The 23,930-nt window shown below is 42.4% G+C and overlaps 1 protein-coding gene across 2 annotated transcripts; it reads left to right on the forward strand.

Annotated features, from left to right (window-relative positions):
• The first annotated feature begins 729 nt into the window (after positions 1–729).
• cdk12 (cyclin dependent kinase 12) lies at positions 730–23,300 on the forward strand. Of its 2 annotated transcripts, none has more exons than XM_079564366.1 (15): positions 730–1,324; positions 1,406–2,585; positions 2,820–3,482; positions 6,195–6,347; positions 6,429–6,568; positions 6,642–6,812; positions 8,551–8,740; positions 13,354–13,410; positions 13,780–13,881; positions 16,033–16,110; positions 16,196–16,312; positions 18,129–18,260; positions 19,262–19,461; positions 20,085–20,504; positions 22,068–23,300. In XM_079564366.1, exons 2-15 carry the CDS (start codon positions 1,486–1,488, stop codon positions 22,415–22,417), a joined length of 3,873 nt encoding a protein of 1,290 aa, XP_079420492.1. In that variant the 5' UTR covers positions 730–1,324; positions 1,406–1,485; the 3' UTR covers positions 22,418–23,300. The 2 variants fall into 2 exon arrangements, with proteins under 2 accessions (XP_079420492.1, XP_079420491.1); XM_079564365.1 differs by having other exon boundaries at positions 6,168–6,347; positions 22,068–23,299.
• Positions 23,301–23,930: the final 630 nt, after the last annotated feature.

Raw genomic sequence — 23,930 nt, forward strand, 5'->3', positions numbered from 1 at the left:
CACCACAGCTCACTTCAGCACAAATGTTTTTGGTACCTGGTCATCTTGTTCCAGCCCAGATCAGGATAATACTGAGGGGTTAAAAGATGACTGTCCAGTTAACTGTCTTTGTCTTGGCAACAATGACTCTATAAGCTAACAGGTTTACAAACTATAAACAAATGATGCTGCCAAATTACCCAATAATCAAGAAACACAATGTACTTCAATTACCAAATAATCTTTTTTAGCCGTGTCTATAGCAACTACAGAGAAAGGTTGTGTTTACAAATGGATAATAACTAGGTCACATACATACAAACCAAACATTTAACTTTATTATTGAATAACACATCCATGATAACAGTGCAAACTCCACTTCCTGGTTTTGTTCTGGCCACGCCCCCTCAGAGCCAACGAGCGAATCAGAATTCTTATGCCAACCTGTCAAAAGACGGAGTTCTACATAGGAACACCAAGGGCATATTGTGACAGTTAAAAATATTTGACTGATTATAACTATTTCGTTGCGTGTAAATATCACTCACAATAAGTGAGTGTACTGACGGTTTTTTCTTACAGATGAGTAAATTGTAGAAAATGTGCTTTGCTACCGAAGTCACCAGCCACACAGAACGCACAGGGGGCGGAATCACAGGCGGGATCTGTGCTCTGATTGGCTGCTTCAGAGAAACCCAACGTTATTGACAGGACATCAGCATCCGGTATCTTCCCCCGTGCGCAGAACCCTCTAGTCTCAGGAGCCACAATGGCGTTTGTAGTCTCCTTCAGATAGGGCTGTGGATGTTATTAAATCCGCTAGCATCGCCCTAAATATAGGCCTGGTTGATTCCCAGAGCCATTAATAATAAACTGGAACATCTACTGCACACGAAAATACTATGATTTCTAATCATAATTGAATTTATAGAGGACAAATCTTACATTAAAGGAAACATGTAAACTGTACCAACCGGGTCAAGTTTGATTTGTTGGAGAAACGAGCCTCATTAATGAAGACTTTGCTTGTTTCTTTCTAAGAGCTTAATCCCTTGGAATAAAACACCTTCATTTAACTTGGCTCCGGACACGGACAGCTTTCACAAAGGGACTTTTTCTTTTTACAAGCCAGCTTTTAGCGGCCGGGAGCTAGCTAGCCGTGCTAGCTAACCTTAGAAGGAGACGACAACACTGTGCTCTGATGTTTGTTTTGGACCTTTTTTCAAGCACAAACTCAATAGATCTACATGCGTGACCATCCTGGGAAACCGTATTTTAGTTTTTCTACTTTGGATACTAGATCGTGGACCTCGGTGGAATGAATCAGCGCCATAGAGGACAGGACGTAAGCGGCCTTGTGTGTTATCTGGTGTGTTTGGAGTCACAAATTGTGCTTTGTAACTATTCATTTTACTGTTGGAAATAGATACAGTTGCCCTCCTGTTAATGTATTTCCTGGACCAGCTCGGCCCAGGCACGGGAGCGGTACCGACGCCGGTATAAGGGATGCCTGGGTCGGACCGACATCATGGGACCAAGAGGAAGCCCGAAGCTGCTCAGGCCGCTCATACCTCTGCGGAGGACCTGAAGAGCAGAGGGAGCAAGGGACAAGTCAAGTCTTCTATGTCGTCTTCCTCTTCAAAACGTAAACGACACAAATTTAATAGAAATCGTGAATTTTCTGCACTGGATCCTGACGATTCTACCCTTGGTGATACTACGCCGCCTGGCGTCAATGCAGTGAAGCCGCTGGTGGAGTACGACGACATCAGCTCCGATTCCGACACGTTTTCGGACCCACCGTCAAGGCCCACCGGCAGAGAGGGCGGGGATCGTCTGGGTCACTCAGATGATGACAGGGCCGATACCAGGAGCGAGAACAAGGGACACAGGCACTCGCGTAAAAAGGCTAGGGATCCTAACAAAGTCAGAGACTCTGGAAATGGCGAGCCGGGAGTAAATAAAAAGAGCAGCAGAGAGAGGGACAAAGTCAGTCAAGTGAAGAGCAAGAGCAGGCCAGTATCATCGGGGTCCACCTCCAAGCTGCAGACCCAATCTGAAGACACTAAACGAGGAGAGGTCTCCTCACAGCAGCCTGCAGCCAGTGTAGGCAGCACTTCCAGCACATCATCATCTCGCAGCAAAGAGAGTAGCCGCTCAGGGAAGTCTCGGAAAGAACGGCAGCAACGTAAAGAACCCAGAGGAGATGGTAGTCAGAGCTCCTCACAAAGGAACCGGACAGAAAGAAGCCACCGAAAAGTTTCCAAAAATCGAAAGGCGAGCCCTAAAGGCAAGTCCACTAGTCGGAGTAGCCCACGAAGAAAGGGCACCAGCTCTGCCTTGTCTCCCAGTCCCAGACGAGGGGCAGGTAGTGTGAGTCCTGTGGGCTATGGTCATCAGGTAGATGAGAGCTATTCCAGACGGAGGGCCCCCCACAGCCCCAGCCCGTATGGGGATGTACGCCGCAGCCGGCAGAGGTCTGTCAGCCCCTATGGAGGCAGACACAGGTCCTCCAGCTATGAGCGTGACAGCAGTCCCTATGCCAGGAGGCGCTCTGTCAGCCCCTATCCCTCCCGCCGGTCTTCTAGCACCAGCCCCATGTCCAGGTGAGTTACCAGTTACCACACAAGCTGCATGCACTTAGCAGGGAGCATGCAAGAAAATATTGAATGGGCATGAACTATACTATTTGTTTTTAAAGGGGAGTTTTCATACATGTTTTAAAACACGTTCATTGCTAGCAATTCAGCACTGAATTGACATTGAGTTAAGGCCTTTTCTCTGAGTTTAATCTTGAACTGTTACTATCTCCATGCTTCACTAATATGTTTTGTTTATAGACGCTCTGGCCGCTCCCGGAGTCGTTCCCCTCTGTCATACTCGTCTCGCAGGTCATCCTCTCGCTCTCGCAGTAAAAGACGTACTGCAACCTCAGGCGGGACAGGTAATACCCACAGCAGCCGGGCCAGCAGTCGCTCCCCTCCTTCCACCCGCCTGCCCCTCAACTCCAGCCTTGGGGCTGAGCTCAGCCGCCGGAAGAAGGAACGGCAACAAGCAGCAGAGGCGGCTGCCCGTGCCTCTGGAGCAGCTTCACCTTCTGTGGCCGGGCGTAAACACACAATCGGCCCTGGGAAACCCACCAAAACAGAAACAACACAACCAGAGAAGGACGCAGCAGCAGAGGCGCAGTCGATTAAACCCCCCCAGGATGGGCCCAACAATGAAGAACAGACTACGGCCCCGGGCACCTTTGTGTCCTCTCCCTCTGCTCCCGAGCCCTCGCCCCCTCCTGCTGCCCCACCTGCTCCTCCTGCACCAATGTCTCAGTTCGGCCCCCCTCCACCAGAAACCTCCACGCAGCCTTCAACTCCCACTGCAGCTTCAGCAAAGTCACCAACGCCAACTTCAAGCCGCAGCCCAGCTCGACACAGCTCACTACACAAGACGTCAACGCTGCCCCTCCTGCCCCTGCCCCCGGTTCTGGTCGGCAATGCCCAGGACAGGTACGTTTAAACTATTCATGGCAAATAATGCTTCATTTTGTTACAGTGGCCAATAGGGCCCAACCAATATATGGATTTTTGGTGTCTTAAACTGATACGAAGGGGGTTGGCATGGCTGATGGCTGATGTATAGGCCAATATTTTCTCTCTCTCAAATAGCCTATACTATAGTGAAACGTTTATTATTATAGTAAAGGTTTCAATCATAGAAATGGTCGACCTATGTGCACCGCTGATATTTTTGGCCAATTCTTTAAAAATGTCTATAATCCTGCGTCTAAATGTGTCAGTGACAGCAGGGGGCGTTTGTATGAGGGTCATAGGGCTGATTTGTTAAGGACATTGATGTTAAATACTTGCACAAGGAGACTGTGACATGTGATGCCAAACACATTTTAGTTTCTCTTTCGCTATTTACTTAGCAAAGTAAGACAAGACAGGCTTCATGGATCCCTGTCTCTGATTGTAGATTAGTTTTTATATCTTCTCGTGACTCCAGTACCTACATCAAAGGTAAATGACTAAACTCCGCCCCTTGTGTGTGGATCTCCACGGAGACCAAGTCAATCACAGGCAGCAGTGCTTGAGGTTTGAGGATAAAACGCTTAAAACAACTTCAGGGCCAACTATGAAGTTTCACTGTTATGATGATGAGGCATATTTAAAAGAGAAATTAACATTTTAAACAATTTCAAAATGAATCTAAATAGAGAACAGCGATATGATGATAAAAACTGAATTATGATCTGATCCCTGTGACAATCTGCTTTAGTGACATATTGTCATTCAGTGTTGTAAGTTGTGTAAGTGTAAGATTTAATGCAGCTCTGTGCTCAAATACAAACCTTTTTCATCACTCGCTGCCCATGCTGCTGAAGGGGATTCAAGCATTCATAGCGAAGTATAAACATTTTGAACTTTAAGACAAAAATGCAATATACTAAATGCATATAAATTGTGATCTTGGCCAGAGGCAATTGTGATATGAATTATTTTACCATATCGCCCACCATTTAAATCTGTCTTTGTGAGTTTCATATCTGGTAGGGTTGTCAAAAAATTGATTCATTTGAGTATGTATCGACACTTACTCTTTTCCTCCGGCTGCATGTTTAGCCCGCACAGAACAGCTCCTCCTGCTGCTCCTCTCCCAGAGCACAGTGAGGACCCGGCGGCTCCCAAAACATTTCCTCGAGCTAAAAGGCTGTTTAGTTTTACTAAAATCCTGAACAAAGTTCCAAAACTAAATGCATCCATTGTCAAATTGATCTGATTACTTAAGGAGCGGGCGTTTTGATAGAAACTGTAGTGTTTGCGAGTGTAGCATTACCATTATTCCTACTGGCTTAACTTAGCCTAGCCGCTTCCATTCATTTACATGTGTTAGCTAGATTGAATATTAAGCCTTTTTTCCTCCTAATTCTCAACAGAATCAAATGATATCAATCCCAAAATATAGTTACATGTTAACTGTTTGTACCTGTACTTTGTTACCCTGGCCTTAGCCATCCATAAACTCCGGTCAATCATAATTTCCCTACATGTACGTCAGGGCTTGATCTCAGTGGCCGTGTTACATCGGTTGACTTTCTACCTACCATTCAGCGAGCGGGGGAGGCGGGTGTTGTAGGTGACGTCAAGCATTTGCGCCGATTTGCGGGTTGTAGTTTGGCAATGGCGGCGGATATGAAAGAAATGGAAGCTCTTCAATCCGTCCTGGCTCGGCTCCCAAATATCCAGAAATTAAAATTGAAGACTTGAAATGTGCAAGGAATGTCCCCAAGAGTTATGATGGTCATGGTTCAAATCCAAAATCCTCTCATCAAAATATTTAATGAGAACAAATTAGACTGTTTATTACAATGATTTTTTAAAGCACATGGTAAAATCAAAAAGGGTTTTGCAATGAAGCTAATTCATTGCAGATGGAAATGGCGAGAAAAGTTTACTATAGCAAATATAGTACATATACAGTGTTCATATAAAGTGGATTTTCTGTTCGCCATGATATCAAAATCAGTAGAGATGCTCCAATCCAGCTTTTTTGCTTCCGATACCAATACTGGGGGTTTGAGTATCTGCCGATATCAACCGATGAGACATTTTTGAAAGTGGCTTTCTCAGAGTGAAAAAGTGAATGATCCTCTAATCATTGTGAGATCAGTATAGCCTTGTACAGATCAATTATATTTATTGATTAAGTAATTGGAAACATTTAACAAGGACCTCTGGATTTTCAACACTATCCTTGGGACAGGCTATTTTCTATCAATATAAACTTACATGAAGTGATCTGATCATTACAACTTGTGCATTAAATATCTTATATTAGTTATTCTTTAACAGCATTTCACAAACTAAAATACAAACACTTTGCCGATCCAGCAGTGGTTATTTTATTTTGTTAGGCTACTTTAGAGTTCATTCAGTTTCTGATCAAGGTTTTCTTTCGGTATCCACATCGAGTTTGAAATGTCTAAAAGGATGAAATATAATGTATATTCATGCAAACTGCAGTAGCCTAATATGTTGAGCTTCCTTCACTTGAAAGACCAGCAGCCCCAAAAAGCAAATTGACTGAAACCATAAACTTTCACACCGAGTAAAAAGAAAACACAATTTTTTTTTGGCCAAACTGCCCAGCCCTAGTGCAGTTAATGCAAACATTTTTGTTATCCTTTGCAGTCCAAAGAAGTCTACTCCTCCTCACAGGTCATCGAGGAAAGAGAAGGAAATTCGTAGCCGGACGTCCATCATTGACCTGCCTCTGCCCCCGACGCTGACCGGAGCAGACGCCTCTCCCCCTCAGTCCCCTGTCCGTCAGCTCCCCTCGCTGCCCCTGCCCGCTCTGAAGAAGAGACCAAAGTCAGTCAAGTCCACTGATGTCTCTTTATTGAAATGTTACTCTTTTCTTTTGTTTTAAATACATTACCTGTTGATTGACAGGATTTGCTGCCCTCGATATGGCGAGCGCCAACACACGCTGAGTGACTGGGGCAAGCGCTGTGTAGATAAATTTGATATAATTGGGATCATTGGTGAAGGGACGTATGGACAAGTATACAAGGCCAAGGATAAAGTCACAGGTAATACTTGAATCTTCTCAAACTGCTCACTGCTTGTGCTCGATGAGTAAAATGTTTTCTTCCACTGTGGCAGGTGAACTGGTGGCTTTGAAGAAAGTGCGTTTGGATAATGAGAAGGAGGGTTTCCCCATCACAGCCATCCGAGAAATCAAAATCCTGCGTCAGCTCAAACACCAGAGCGTTGTCAACATGAAGGAAATTGTCACAGACAAGCAGGATGCACTGGACTTCAAAAAAGATAAAGGTATGATGGCAACATACTATACCACAATATTATTTTGTATGTTTGAGTGGGTGGGCGCTTAGAAACATGTGCGTAATTTGACTTTGGGTCACATTTCTGATTTAAAGGGATATCTCAGGATTTTTGACATAGGGCCTCATTTCCTAGTTATCGAGAGTGTTGCTAATTTCTGGAGATATTTTTTTGTGGAATTCATGCAGTTCTTATGTTTGTGTTTCGTGGCGCTAGGCTAGAGCATTTCTACGATATCAACTAGCCTGCATTAAAAACAGTCTGACCCGCTCCACAGTGCACCTGAGGCAAATCACTTATAACGGCCGACTAACCATGTAAATGTCTGTGGTGATAGAATAATTTGAGCCATTGCATTTGCATTTAAAATAACTTATATTTGAGCAGCTTTGTGGTTGTATAAGCTACGCAGCGGCGGAGTGATCTGCTAGAAAATAGTCCCTCAATATGCGATCATTCATGTGATGCAAGGTCAGTAATATTCCAAAAAATCAAAAAAATCAACACATTTATATGGTTAGTCTGGCGTTATAAATGATTTGCCTCAGGTGCACTGTGGAGTGGGTCAGACTGTTTTTAATGCAGGCTAGCTGATACCATAGAAATGCGCTAGCCTTGCACTAGCCTAGTACCACAAAACTCTTAAAACACAAGAACTGCACGACTTACAAAAAAAAGTATCTCCAGAAATCAGCAACACTCTGTATAACTAGGAAATGAGGCCCTATGTCAAAAATCCTGAAATATCCCTTTAAGCTTTGATAGCAGCTCTACAGCGGGACCATCGGCAGGCCATATTCTCTCGTCTCTCTCAGGATTGTTCAATTCACAGTGGGCTAATTACAGCAGTTTGGTTCCTGTGAGAGTAAAAGGATGTAAATGCTTTACCTTGATGAGCGTGAGCTGAGGCAGAACGAGAAGGGGAGGATTCTCAGGCACTCTTGGTTCACTGTGCACTTTTCAGGGAGAGATGGGGTTCTGGTCTGCTTTAGGAGGAACTTTTATGGCCCCTGCTCTGGGGGGTAGCACATTCTAGCCAGACCACAAGCTTTTTGGTGACATAGTTGAACTGTTAAACTGCAAAAACGCATGTGGAAAATGTGTTGTATCATGAATGTCACAGAGAAGACTGAAACATGAACTAACAAAAAAATAAAATAAAGAATCCTTTTCAGAACATGTTTGTAAATTTGTAAGCAATAGCGTTTGCAGGATTTATACATAAGAGTCAATGGAGACATTTTGTTCTTTGTAAATGAGATTGTACTTTCTATATATTTGCTGTCTTTTTCGCTAATTTAAAACATGTTAAAGTTGTGTTAATCAATTGATTTTCTTGTAGTAGAGTATCTTCATTTGGCACCGTTGATCCACATTGTTAACACAAAATTTGCTACAGAAAAACGGACCATATGTTCTCCACCGTGGTCACGTCTCAACTCTGTCTCACTATGAACTCCGGCCGAAGCGAGCTTATAATTAACTCAAGTGAACAATCTGGATGTGCGGATGGGCTACGGTTTAGGCAACAGCTGAAAGATTTGATTTAACTCCCTCCGACTTTCACGGTTTGATTTGTTTAGTACATCTTTAATGCAGGACGTTTCAATCATCCTGGTAGATGTAATATCTCACCGTTTGAAGATATTACAAAATGTCAAAAGGTTGAGCTGCTTCGATTTTGAACTTTGTGATACTCAAGTGTTTGTATATTGTTTGCTCACAGGTGCGTTTTACCTGGTGTTTGAGTACATGGACCATGACCTGATGGGCCTGCTGGAGTCGGGCCTGGTTCAGTTCTCACACGAGCACATCCGCAGCTTCATGCGGCAACTGATGGAGGGCCTGGACTACTGCCACAAAAACAACTTCCTGCACAGAGACATCAAATGCTCCAATATACTGCTCAATAACAGGCAAGTCACATTACGGAGGGATTATGATGCAAAATGACAAACATGTTGTTGCTTTAGTACTTTGATCCATCCAGGCTCTGATAGTTTTCATGGTTCAGGCGTCACAACTCAGTTTTGATTGGCCAAGCCCTTCATTCATCACACTTTGGAGTAGGGTTGGGCAATGTCCCCTTAAAGGAATAGGCCACCGTTTTTACATACTAAGATATGTTCTTACCTAACCGTAGCCGTATTAATATATCCCCGTCTGGTCTTTGTCCGTGCGCTCTGTCACGCAAACGGAGCACATACGCAGCCTCTCCCACATGTCACATAGCTCCAAAAAAGCTCACGATAGAAGCTACCAAGCTCTTCCACGTGTTCCCTATTTAAATAAAGTTACGTGAAGTGTTTTCATGCAAAGTATATTTACACAGAAATGTAACTTGTGAACAATGCCTTTTACGTGCATCGTGCCGGGCAGTGATAACAAGCAGAAAGTATATAGTGTAGTAATGTTTCACAGATTTCCAACTCACCCCGGACGACGACACAGGACTCAGGACCTCGACCATGAGGTAGGAATGCGCAGCACTTTCCGAAAATATAGTTTCTGCTAGAGTAAAGGAGAGTAAAAGGCTCTCTACAAGTCACGCAGCTTCTATTGACGGAAGTGAGCGGGGGAAGTCTTTAGGAGTTACTGCACGGACGTTGTGCTCCTGTATCATTACGCCTCACAATATAGTCCCCCTTTTTATCTGCTTATAAAATCGACATATTACATTTCTGGGTAAATATACTTCGCATGAAAACACTTCACGTAACTTTATTTAAATAGGGAACACGTGGAAGAGCTTGGTAGCTTCTATCGTGAGCTTTTTTGGAGCTATATGACATGTGGGAGAGGCTGCGTATGTGCTCCGTTTGCATGACAGAGCGCACGGACAAAGACCAGACGGCGATATATTAACTTGACTAAGGTTAGGCAAGAACATATCTTAGTATATAAAAACGGTGGCCTATTCCTTTAATTGGCAGTCGACAATGTGTACAGTGAATCATCGCGATGGACAATGATATCGGGGGTGGGAGGTTTGGGGCACCGATGCCACTTTTTCTAAAACCGATACGAGTACGAGTACTTTGATTTAAGTACTTGCCAATACCGATACGAGTACAAGGCATTTTCTTCAACATTCTTACTTTTTTCACAGCAGATTGGTTTGTAATTAGTTCATTTACTCATGTACATTTCCTTAAGTAAAGTAGGCGACACATTTAAGAGCAGTTATATTAGAATTGTGCTGATGCCATTTATTTATTTATTTTATTTTCATTCAATATAATTTTTAATTTTTATTGCACTGTCCGTCATAGACAGAAAAGCCCGTGTCCAAACGCTCCCCAATGCCTGTGCTTTATTCATTTATGTATTTTTATTTAACAATAGTATTGAGATGGTTACGTAAATGGTCTCTTTTCGTCTTTACTTCAGCTCTGTGTAGATTTTAGTTTGTAGCAACTTTGCGAGTAGCTACAGCGTTTTCATTGTGGACATGCTGTATCTCTTTAATTTTGATTTTCTGAGGACTTTTTAGTCGCTGGGTTAGTTTTTCAGATGAATAAACCCCTGGGCATAAAACGGCGTCAGAATGGCCAAAACTGCTAGCCGCGAGTTAGCAACATTAGCCTGTATGTTGTAAACACGGCAGACTCCACGCTGCAGCACTAACAACATTAAGCTCTGGTTAAATCCAGCACAGACTCTGATTTCGGGAGTGTTGTCTGTAATAAAGAAAGCTCTATGTGGATTATTGTATTTCCACTAAAGAATTCTCCAGTTTGTTACTATTTTCTCTCCTCAGCTGAGAGGCGCGCCTCGTAGGTGCGCTGGCCGGACTTCAAAGGGTATCGGTTTCTGGTATCGAGACCTGATGAATGAGTATGAGTACAAGCATGCGGTATCGGCCCGATACCCGATACTGGCATCGGTATCGGTGCATCCCTAGTTTGGATCGTGAGACTCAATGGCATTATCATACTAACACGTCGTGTCTCTAGCAGGTTACTTAAACTAGCCTGAAGAACTCTGGCTCTTCAGGCTCAAAACTGAAGGCAGAAATGACCCAACTCTTTTTCCCCTATTCCATCAGTATCTGATCTTTTCATGACTGTGTGAATAACACCGCTCCGATCTTTTCAAATGCGGCCCAGGCCGCTTGGATATGTGGTCCTAAATCCGATACACATCTGAGCTTTTGCAATGCGACATCAGTCTGAACGGCCCGGTCGCATTTATCCGACCAACACGCCATCGATGCGCTACAGATTCCATTCACTCTGTATTAAAGTAGACGTGAGCGGAAGGTGCACTTATTATAAATAAAGTGAGCGTGAGTGACATCGCTTACCTCCCTCTCCACGGCTGAAATCCAAAGCAGCACGTTTCTCATTACATCACTGTCTCTTCTCCACAAAAGTCCATAGTCCAAGAAACTCTCTCTTCCTTCTTAAAATGACTTGGTTATTGATGAACTCGCTCCGTTAGCGTCCAAAAACCTTTGCCAGATCGGCAGCGCTTTTTTCTGTTTACTTCCTCAAACAGCAGAGTGCTGTGCTGTCTACTGCGCATGCGCGACACACACACAGACTGAGATCACAGGTGGCATTTGAGAGTAACATGGAAAAAAAAATCATAATTGAGCATTAAGCCCTGCAGTCTGAATGTAGTTTATTTACAGAGCACTCTCTTTGCTAAGCCTACAGAAGATCAGTGCGTGTTTCTGACAGGAGGGGGCAGTGGTGGTTCTCCATCGTGATGTTATTTCATCCATCACTCAGCAGAGTGGGTTTAAGACGCTCAGAGTTTAGATCTGTGTGAGTAGGACGGGCGAGGGATGTCTCAAAGAACCGCACATGTCATACCTCAGAAGTGTTGCTAGCTTATCTATGGAGCAGGAAGTGCCACTTATGACACACGCACCTGATGCTGTTTGGATGCATTGCTGAATGACGTCTGCTGGCTCGTTTGACTCAAAAAATCCAAATCGCAGTTAACTGTTTAACCCTGACCAGCAGCGCACACACACTTTTACACCAAAATACATTAGTTTACTCTAAAATGGAACACCACACTACTGGACGGTGAACAGTTGACATTACACTTAGAACGTCATAAAATGTTAATCAGCTGACAAAAGTTGGTTTACTGTTAAATTCCACTTCGTGTTTAAAGTTTTTGGTGAATAAATAGTAAACCTTGTTTGTGCTTAAAGGGGCTATACAGAGTTTAAAAATGTTAAAATAATGTATTTTCCTCCCCCTACATGTTCCAGCCATTAACTCCTAAAGGTTATTGACGGAAGTGAGCGGGGGAAGTCTTTAGGAGTTACTGCGCGGACGTTTTGCTCCTCGTATCATTACGCCTCACAATATAGTCCCCCTTTTTATTTGCTTATAAAATCGACATGCTACATTTCTGTGTAAATATACTTCGCATGAAAACACTTCACGTAACTTTATTTAAATAGGGAACACGTGGAAGAGCTTGGTAGCTTCTATCGTGAGCTTTTTTGGAGCTATGTGACATGTGGGAGAGGCTGCGTATGTGCTCCGTTTGCGTGACAGAGCACACGGACAAAGACCAGACGGGGATATATTAACTCGGCTAAAGTGAGGTAACAGCATATCTCAGTATGTAAAAACGGTGGCCTATTCCTTTAATATAGAAGGTGCAGTTACACACATGACCTGAGGTGGCAGTAGTGAGTATAAAATGGCAAACTTGCATCTAGCCCCTTTAAAGATATATATACTGTAATTAAATGAATGAATGAAAAATTTTATCGGCCACGGAAACTTAAGATCGACTGAGTCGACAACAAGGTAAAATATGGGAGATTAATGGAAGACACCACACTAGACGTGACTAAACTGGAACTGTGGGCCTCGCAAATGCATAATACAAGATTCAATAATATACAATGCGGGACAAAGTATTTACTGCAGTAAATCCTGCGATGTTTAGTTGAATATTTATATCCTTGATGCCATGTTGTTGCTCGGTCGTGAATTGGCACGCAGCAACAGACACACCGCTGCAGTGTTCCTGTTTTATTTCTGTATCTGTTCTCTCCTGGTTTACTCAATGAAAACGCTAGATCAAAAAACCTCCTAATGTCAGTCTGGAGTTTTGTGCTGAGAAGATACCATAATTTCTGGGTCTATGGGTCCCGATGGTTGGGGTGGGTAGATGGGCCGGGGGTTGCGTGCTACTTTTGAGTTAACTTAACTGCATGCACCTGTACCATTTTGTATATTTTTGTCCATGTGTCTCGCTGTACTCAGTACATGCTGAATTTGATATGTAGACTCTCATCTCTACATTCTTAATGGAAAATCAATAAATAATTGATCACAAATAAACGTGGGAAAATACATTTATGAAAATAAGTTTGTTTTAAGTCTAGGAACAAAAATGCATTGAAGTCCCAAATTACGCAATAACTGTGTTGCATAACCACTTTAAATTGTGTAACATGCTGCTTTGGTGATAACTCACTGTTATCAACTCTGAAAAACTGAAAATCTTTCTAGTCTTAGTTTTGTAATGTTTTTGTTTTGTTTCATTTTAGAGGTCAGATCAAGCTGGCTGACTTCGGTTTGGCTCGTCTCTACAGCTCTGAGGAAAGGTATGTGCAAATATAAACTTGACAAACCAGTTTAGCTGTATTTTTTTGTCAGTGTAGTTTACAAAACTAATCAAAATCTAATTAGAAGTTTAGGTGAAAATAAAGAACAAAATCCTCTAACTAGTTTGTTGTGCTTTGTAGTTTTCCGGATTGAAAGATGTTCCACTAGATGGGGCTGTTGCCTTTCGAATGCCACAAGTCAAAAAAGTCAATAATTCACCCACATTATTTTTTTAGATACAACTGTAGCATTTGTTTATTTTTTATTCCAGTGTGTTAAAACAATGTGCCCCCATGAGAAGTATTTAAAATGTGTTGTTCAAACAGGGTAATACGTTGTCCCTGACTGTGTTTTCTGTGTGTCCTCAGTCGGCCGTACACTAACAAAGTGATCACGTTGTGGTATCGACCTCCGGAGCTGCTGTTGGGTGAAGAGCGCTACTCTCCAGCCATCGACGTCTGGAGCTGCGGGTCCGTGTGGTGTCACTTTACACTGGCTGTTCTTAAACTTAGACCTATTATCCCAGAAAATCTAAACACATTTAAATACAACTTATTTTATGGGGGAAAGCAACAAAACAAGGTCTAAACCAGGCTTTATGTCTAAAACAGGATTCATCTATTAGTCTTAACTAGAGGTGGGAGATTTATCGTTTAGATGATAACGAACAACACGGTGAAGAAAACCACGACGCAAACGCGGTTAAGGCTAATAAAATCCTCACCTGTTTTCTTCTCACGTAAGCCTTTCTCTCTCTCTTTCCCTCCTGTGTATCTGTGCCTCTGCCCCGGTCGCCCCCCGTGCACCAGGAGAGACGCGAACGAAAGAAAAATAGTGGATCCTTTGAAAACTATGAAAACTACAATTTGACTCATGTTGTTGGCAAGCACGTGTCCCAAACGCATTAATCCTCACAGGTCTATCTCCAGTCTCCTGACAATAAAACACAAACTGCCCGGAGGCTGTGAACTTACAGGAGCATTTCACTGTGAGATGAAGTTGCAAATATTGTAGCTATTTTATCTTAGCTTTCGTGTTCTTCCAGACGAAGGTAGAGATTTAGATCAATAAATAGATTAAAAAAAGCTTTAAATTAATTTGACCTATTGTCTAAAGGCTTTAATTTTGAAGTGTTTTGTCAGGTGTAAATTATATCGCCAAATACATCGTTATTGTGATATTACTTTTTCATACCGTGATATCAATTTTTGTTCACATCGCCCTGCCCTGTTTAAATCAATAATGTCTCATATCTTTATGCTCTAGTAAAACTCAGGAAAATTAGAATATCGTTCAAAAGTTCATTTATTTCTGTAATTCTACTTAAAATATGAAACTAATATATGATATAGACTCATTACATGCAAAGTGACATATGTCAAGCCTTTATTATAGTTTTGATGATTATGGCTCACAGTCCATTTTCAAAATATTCTCATTTTATGAGATTTTTAATTTGGGGTTTTTACAAGCTGAGCCATGATCAAAATGATAACAAATAAAGGCTACACATTTGCATGTAATGAGTCTATATCATATATTATGTTCACAGTTTAAGTTGAATAACGGAAATGAATGCACTTTTTAACGATTATCCAAGTTTCCGAGTTTCACTTGTGTTCTCTGCTCTATAATCATAACATAAAAAAAATGTGGTGCATAAAAGCGATCTAAAGACCTATTGAAGTACTTTAATATTCTGTCAATTAGATCAATCACTAAAGTTTTCTGGGGGAGGACTTCCAGACCCACCCAATTACTGTTGCTCTGCTGTTGGATGCAAGAAGCACCTTAGGACAACTAAATAGACCCACTCTAAACAAGTAACATGTGCTGAACCTTGGGTCAAGGAATAAATTAAGACAAAAATGTGTCTACATCCTAATCAACCCGAAAGTGCTTCCTGAGAATACAATTCTGTCCTCTAATCTACACTTGAGTTAGTGACTCGAACGTAGGGGTTCAGGCTAATCCTGTTCATAAAACCCACGCAATAGTCTCAGCTGTGACAGGCCTGTGTGGGCGGTCGACAGAATACAAGAAAAACAACCAATAATAGCTATCGCTGTAGTGAGTAGAGCAGAGTCTGGGGGAGCCTCGTTTATTGAACCGACAAAACAACAAAGCCAGACTTCTAAATATTAGCAAAGCTTATGGAGTTGGTCACATATAAATAACACTGGTCTCAAACTTAACCAGACTAACCGAAGGCTCCAGTGCCACCAGAAACATGCAAGAAGAATGTCCTCCTGATTGGTCAAAATGATCTGCGGTTTGTTGACTACAAATCGACGCTACAGAATGGTGATTTAGAAAACAAATGCCACTGTGTTTAAAGTTGTTTAAAAGGTGAATCTTGTGTGAGGGGCTTGTTGTTCATTTGCGTCGCCTCGGTTAAGAAAACCTCCGCCCACCACGCGAACCCATAGTGACCCTGCTAATGCAAGAGAAGTGTTTTTGAGTCGCAACAATGAAAACTAAGCAAATAATTAGGGCAACTCTTTATGCCTTATTAAGCTGTTCTGATTTCACACTTTTAATCTTGACGGAGCGAGTTTAACAACAATAGAAGGAACTTGTTTTTTTAGCAGGTTTTATTTATCTTTGATTCTATATTTTAGGTGTATTCTGGGTGAGCTCTTTACAAGGAAGCCAATATTTCAAGCAAACCAGGAGCTACTGCAGCTGGAGCTCATCAGGTATTTGCCATCTTTTTATTTTTAATAAAGCATTTTCTCTCTTCTTCTTCTTCTGCTGTTGACATTTTGGCTGTTCTCTCTTTAGTCGTCTCTGTGGCAGCCCCTGTCCCGCCGCTTGGCCTGATGTCATCAAACTGCCCCTCTTCAACACCATGAAACCCAAGAAGCAATACAGGCGCAGGCTACGGGAAGAATTTGCCTTGTGAGTATCCAAAGATGAGTTCTTTGATTCATGTTGCAGAGGATCTTTTGAGATGGAGATTAATATGGTAGAAATGCAAAGGTAGAAAGTCGGTAAGTTAATATCTCTGATTACTGGGTCTATTTCAAAATCTATTGACCAATACTGATCCAGCCTGGGACCCCACCCTCCTGGTCCATCCAGAGTTACTGTCGTCTCAGCAGCCCATAAAACACTTTGTGAAATCAATCTTGAGAGATTTTTGGCCCAGTCTAGTTATTTAAGCTTCTGTGTTCAGTCTTTAATATCTTGGCAATGGTTGGGAGAACAGAGGCCCTTCTGCATCCCTCCGACAAGCGCTTTACAGAGTCTGTTAGAGTGAATGAAACTGCATAATAATTCTGCTCTCCCGATACGGACTGTGGACCTGACTCTCATTACACAGTAGCTCAACACCTAAGATGCTGCAGGCTTTCAATTTTACAGTTTGGAGTTTAAAACAAAATTACAATATGGCAAGAAAACTTCACTTTCCTAATAATTCCGCACGCAGTTGCCTAATTGCATGGCGAGTGGCAAATCGAGCTTTAACCTAGACTAAAACTCCCTCCCCTCCTGATTCGAACTGAAAGCCACTGCAAAATGAGAGTGAAAATGAACATTCAAAAGTAGACAAATCCCACTGCCCTCCCGTCGTCTCATTGGTCAAAGTGATGGGACTGGTGATTTCTATTTGTTGCCAAGATGCTAGCAAAGGGGATATACTTTAGATAAAACATTATTTGATATTATGTCACATTTAGGGCTGAAACAACTAATCGATTAATTGACAACTAATCGCTTATTGAAATAGTTGACAACTGTTTTAGTGATTGATTAATCGTTTTTTAGTAAACACAGACTCAAATAGAGCAAAAATGACATGACAGTTATGTATTTTTGATGAAAACCTACTATTTTTTAAAAGAGTTTGTAGACTCTCCTACAAACATTCACTTTAAGTTTACTCCATGAACATGTCCTCAAGTGGCGCCACTTTAGTTTTATGTGGTAGAAGAATTTGAAAAAATTGAAATTTCGTTGCACCTTTCACAGCTAAGTTGATTAATCGTAAAACTAATTTGTTGATCAATTACCAAAATAATCGTAAGTTGCAGTCCTATTTACATTACATTGCAGGCCCAGGCAGACACAACACAGACACTATTGAATTTTAAAACATTAAAACTAAGACTATCACTGAAGTTATTACATGCTGCAATTTTTTACATTTAATTTGTTATTTTCAAACCAAAAAAGGGGAGCCTGTAAGGTTTAAATTGATCGTTTCTGTCCAAAGACACATTCGAAGCACATTTCCTAATGTCTTTCTTTGCAGGGATGAGTTTGATGAGCAGGTTTCACAACTTTTAGGGAGCACAGCAGCACAGTAATGTTTACTGTACAGGAATGTAACTCCTGCACCAGGCAAAATGTGTTAAGGTGTTACTTGTGGGTTTATAAACGCTCATTGCACTCTGCAAAAATAAGCTCTTTTTATCCCACAAATGTTTGTGATGTGACTCTATACGGCATATACAGGATTACACTTTACTACAAGTAAATAAAACAAGTTCTGCTCTTTTAATGAGTTTAGCAACTGCATGTTTCTGCCCAGGTGAGGCATCTGTTTGTATTAGCTTTATTTTCATTTCTGTACATTGTTGCACTTTTGTTCATAACATGACCTTTTCTCTAAAACTTGCTCGACTTCACCATTTATTTTATATTATGTATTTCAGCCCATGTTCCTGGCCTTGTGCTTCTCTTGTTAAAGCGCTGTTGTGTTTCTTGACAGTTTGCCGCTCTCTGCCCTGGACCTGTTTGACCGAATGCTGACCCTCGACCCCATGCGCCGCTGCACTTCTGAACAGGCTTTGAGCAGTGACTTCCTGTCCGACGTGGAGCCCAACAAAATGCCCCCGCCTGAGTCAGTAGCAGTTTCTTTAGTTTTTTTTAATTATTATATTTCAGGTGGTGAGAGGTTAGAGCAGTGTGGCACAGTTGGCCTATAGAGGAAATAAAGATGAAACATGAGTGTAATGCAAAAAACACTATCAAGATGTATCTGCAGATGTTAAGTGGCCGATGAGCTTGTTCTTGTTCGTCGTATAGATACAGACGGCATCTCGTCATAGAAGGGGGCGTGGCCTCGCCGAGGGGGAAAAGAGAATCTTTTGGGAAACAGTTTGTCACTCTTTTTAGCCATTTTCTGGTGAAATATAAACTTATTTATCACGTACAAATAAAGTAAAGTCTAAATCGGGTCCATATGGATATTGATGATGATTCACAGCAGATTGTTCTGTAGAAGTGAAAAAACGGCAGTCATAGCAAGCTCTAGCTAGCGTTAGCATTAGCACGATGCTAACATGTAGCATCATGTTAGCGTTTTTTTTAAATGTATTTATGGGCTGTTGAACCACTTTTCTCCCCTCCATGTCTTTTTATCTTTATTTAATAGAAAACTATATTCATAATTCAGCATTTGTTAAAGTAGTTTTTGAATAATTAGAGAAAGTTTTCCTCAAGTCTCAAATTTTTTTCCCCCCTTAACTGTTTTCACACATGACCATATATGGGTGATTCCAGAGATGCTGTCTGTATCCATCAGGGCAATGAGTGAACACAGGGTTGCCAGGTACCAGCTGCCAAACCCGCCCATAGCATGGCGCAGCTGAAGTTTCCATTGTATTTCACTTTACCTGATATTTTTCGGATAATCTTTGCCTTCACTACGCCACACACTAGGTAATTGTTTCGGACGTCTATTTTCAACATGCTTTTAAAACACTTTTGTCAGAGAGCAGATAATCTATTAAACATATATTTGTTGTTGCACCACCACAGGCAAAATGAGGCTTTATTGCACAGGCCATAATAAATAATAACTAGATAAATCTAAAATGCTTCATCTGTGTGTGTGTGTAGTCTTCCTCACCACCAGGACTGTCACGAGTTGTGGAGTAAGAAGCGGCGGCGTGCGCGTCAGAGCGGCCAGTCCGAGGATGTGCCTGTGCCTAAAGTGCCCCGAAAAGACCCGACTGGGACGTCCGGTGGAGAGAACAGTCGGCCCCCACCCAGTCCCCCTCCGCCCCCGCCTGGAAAGCCACCTTCATCTCTGACTGAAAGTGAGTGTTTGGAAAGTATACAAGCTAAAGCAGTACTAACCTCTGTGTGCTGTTCTAAATTAAGCAAATTGGTCATCCGTGTATTTATAGTTTGATGTGGCTGCTTTGTTTGTAGACTGCATGATACATCTGCGTCAAGTCTCACAGCTCTAAAGGTGGACGTAATGCTCTTAACTAAGTGCCAAGTACCCAATCAGCAAAGTTACACTGTTTCCAAACACTATTTTATTTGAATCACTTGTAAAAAAAGGTAGCCTGGCCAGTCATATTCATAACATTTAGTGCTACTGTAGTGTCTTAATGAAATGGACTATACAGTAAACAAAAAAATAAAAACAAATAAAAATCTATTTAAAGGAAAGCAATGCGACACAAAATGCTTTAAGTGGAAATCATTGGTAATTTTAGGTGGAAAGGTTTTGTTTTCAGTGCACCTCTGTCTGGCCAGGCTATCAAAACACATGCACTTGGGCCTTGTACTTGACACATCTCAATCTTTCATGCATTTCAAAATGATTTAAGTCAATACTGTTCATGCTTTAATCATTCATGGGAGAGTTCATTGTTAGCTCTCAAAGCCTCCCCTTTCGCTCGTCTGAATTGTGTTTGTGTGACTGCGTTAGGCCTGGGAGCCGCGGCAGAGCAGCTGAATCAGACGGAGCTGGCCGTGCTGCTCAACCTGCTGCAGGGTCAAACGGACCTGAGCCTGCCCCAAGTGGCGCAGGTCCTCAACCTGTCCAACGCGGAGTCCCTCAGCCAGTCCCTGTCCGCCCTGAGCGAGTCCTCCGACCACCACCAGGGGGCGCCAGATGAACACCGATCCAGCACTACAGCTCCTCCACCGCCGCCGCCTCCTGGCTCTGAACCCCAGGAGGCCTCGCCCACGCTCAGCCAAGAGGAGCAGGCCAACCTGCTGGCTCTCATTTTGGGCCACATCATCAAGCCACAGACTGAGGGGGCGGAACAAAGCGACGAGAGCAATGGCATCCAATCAGAGGAGGCACTGAGTCGCGCTTCGTCTGCCACTACTACTGATCGCAAGGGCAAGTCTGGGTTTAGTCTCTAGGGAGTGACGGACGGGCTAAGCAGGGTTATCTGTGGCTAGCACTGGGGGGACAGTTGGGCGGGATTAGATCAGCTTTGGTACCATGTTACCAAAATGAAATTGATGATCATTAGACAACGATATTAAAGGTGATTGTTTATTGCAGGCCTCATCTGTGACATTCCTACAACTGTGTTAATTTTACAGAGGCAGACTGAGCGCCTCGTGCCCCCACCCAAAAACCAGCCAAATGCATTCAGCAGAACCTAGCGCTTGGCTGAAATAGTTCCTTCCTCGGTTTTCCCTGCCACCTCCTTGTTTATTTTTCACAATCTTTGTTTCTGTATCTGTCCCATCTCCGCACGTTTTTTGTGTCCCTGGCGTCATCTCATTATAGCGCAGGTGTCAAGGAGCCGCCGGATCCTGGAAGTGATGTTGCTTCTGAACGTCTGTAATGTCAGCATTTTTAAGAAGAAAAGCCTAATAAATTATCAAGTGAAACAAGTAATAAATGCTTTGGATCTTTAGACTTCACCTTCATGTGTTATTTTTTTTAATTTTTTTTCAACTTTAGTTTGTCACACCTTTTGTTTCAACTGTTCTTCTGACTCATGCGTTCAAATGTGACCTAGTACTTTGAATAAAAGTGTTTCATGAGCTGCTGACATCGAGATGGTAACTGTTGTTTCTGCTAAGTCCTGAAATGACACTGTTTTCATTGCAAATGTGGAAGAAAATCACTTCTCCAATGTATCATGTAGCTGTACTTTCAGCAACACACTGAAGCAACAACCTACAGTATATGCATATATTGGATCAACCCCGCATTTCAAAAATGTTCTTTTCATTTGCTTTATTGGCCTTATAAAAATTATTTGAGCCTGTAGGCCATAAAATTTCGTTTATGTACTTTATTTTAAAGGCCCTATACCAGATTTTCTAGTTGTGGAATACAATTAGTTTTGTCCTTCAGTTTATAGAACCAGATCTTTGTCAGTAAATACCTTTTTCTTTAACTAGCAGGCTTAGTGTACAGTATGCTTCCTGAAAGTTGTGGAACATGCTTATAATCACATCCCTGTGAAGAACTGGGATGTGAGAAATCTTAGAAAGTTAGGAATGATTTTGGACATGGCTTGCCATTTAAGATTTAAAGGAGGTTTAGGGGCTTTGCTTTTCATACTAGGAGAATACATTTTACTTTTTTAAAATTATTTTCAGTTTTGGCCATAATGCTGTACACATAAGAGCTATATTGGCTATAAATATTTCTAGATTGCAGTAGGCAAAAGGAAGCCAAACTTAAAACTAATTGATTAAGATCGGCAATGGCTTCCTCTTAATGGAATAAATATAATTTATGCAGTTTCCATTGCTCTGCTTTTAACTATTCAACTATTCAGATTAGGTTACATAATTTGACACCAAAGGCCACAGTGTGTTTCCCCAAAGTGCGCTCATGCAAGTTCCAAGCAGTCTCGATCACTCCTGTTCACTCCAGTCACATCAAACAGCTGCCGATCATGTCTAACGCTTGCCCTTTCCTCTTTGGTTTTCTCAGATACGTCCCAAAAGAAGCCGCTAAAGATCCCTCCAGTGACCATGCAGCGCCCACTGTCTCCCCCCAGCCCCCCTCCACCGCCCCCACCACCCCCGCCCCCTCAGCCCGGTGCAGAGACCCAGCCCGGGCAGGGCATCAGCCCAGCGGTGGCAGCCGCCTTACTCCAGCTCATCTCCCAACAGGACCCCGACTCTCAGCCCGGCCAGGACCCCTCGCCAGCGGGACAACCCCCTCCGCCATCGCCCCCTAAGCCTTCCACCGCTGCTGAGGCCTCCTCTGGACTAGTGTGCACTTCCACAACCAAAACGGCTCAGTTTGTGAAAGACCAGGACCTGCGCTACACCCGCTGACCCCGTGTGGAGTGAGTGACCGATGTTGTGGCCAAGAGAGCGCCCCCTATCTGCTTGTTGTTTGGGTGACGGTGAAGCAGTCCACAGAAAAAAGCAAGCAGGTACTGAGATGGAAAGGTTTTGTCAAATGATTGTTAGGATGGTTGTTGACTGCTCTGCACATTGTTGTTTAGGGTTAAGATTGTTGTAAGGAAAAACTACATGACATGAAATGAGCTGTACTGTGCCGTGTGGAGGCCACTCAGCTGCCAATGGACTCAATGAAAGCTTTTAAAAAGCCACCCATGTGATTGTATACCACAGTCTCACCCCATTCATGTTTTGTAGAGACTATTCAAAGACAAAGCAAACGGCGACAATTAAAATCTTCATGTTGTAAGTCTGCCAAGTAGCTCCCATGCATTGTGCCTGATTGAATCCCCTATGACTTTGCCCTAATGCAGAGAAGGGGCTTAGTATGAGCTTTAGATGGTACCTACAACCTTTCTGTGTCCATCTATAGGAATGATTTCCTGTTCTCACCTCTTCGTCAAACTTGAAAACATTCTGGCATTTTACTGTGACAAATCGACTATTGCTTGTGTTTGCAAATGGGGCAAACTACTACATTGGCCGCTTTCTGATCCTGCAAAATCTTTTCAGAAGCCAGAGAATAACACAATTTCAATAAACAGGCTTTTTTTTCCTCCACTAATGCTCTTTGAAGCTTCATCTGTCTCCTTGTGTGATACAATGGCTTTTCCCTTTGTTTTTTGTGCGGTTACTTTCTCCAAGAAAATAACGCCCGGTTAAAAAGTAACGGTCCATTTCACGCTTCCGTTTATTTATTTTTGTTGGACAAGGAAACAACAGAAAAAGAGACTTTAACGTGACTGTAAAAAACAGAAAAAAAGAAAAATATTTTGTAATAAGTGTTTTCTTGGTTCAGTTTATTAAAAGGAAGTCTTGCGACCGTTTGAACCGTGTTTCTCTCTCATTCTGCTCTTTGTGGATGTTGTTCCTAGAGCGGCCACTAGATGTCAGTGCATGCGTCCGTGAGTCTTCCCGGAGCGCGTCAGTGCCAGGTCACCGTCAAAGAACATCAAAGCGGCATCAGTAGGACGCACAACAAGTTAAACAAGCAGCGCGCCTTTAATTATTCAACAACACGCAGGTGAATTTGCTGCTAATGGCTTAAAACTGACAATGTGCACAGTGCCAGACTAAAGAGGTGACGTGCTGAATGTCCTTGATGCGCACTGAGTTAGAAAACATTATTGACTGGTGGTTAATAAGAAAGAGCGCCTGATATTTCTGTCATTTACACCAAACTTTAGATGGCTTGAATTGATTTTTGTTGGGGTATTATTGTGCGATTATCAGTTATCTCCATTATCGTTCAGATCAGTTAATTCTGTGGCTGTAACAGCACCTTGTTTAGAGGAGTTTAGAGGAGTAAGATTTCTTACATTTCCTCTGTTGGTTGAAAGGTGATGGAGTGAGAAGTCTTATTTTTGTTAGTGAGGAACTATAT

The sequence above is a fragment of the Gobius niger genome (assembly GCF_951799975.1).
Source record: "Gobius niger genome assembly, chromosome: 10".
Classification (NCBI taxonomy): domain Eukaryota; kingdom Metazoa; phylum Chordata; class Actinopteri; order Gobiiformes; family Gobiidae; genus Gobius; species Gobius niger.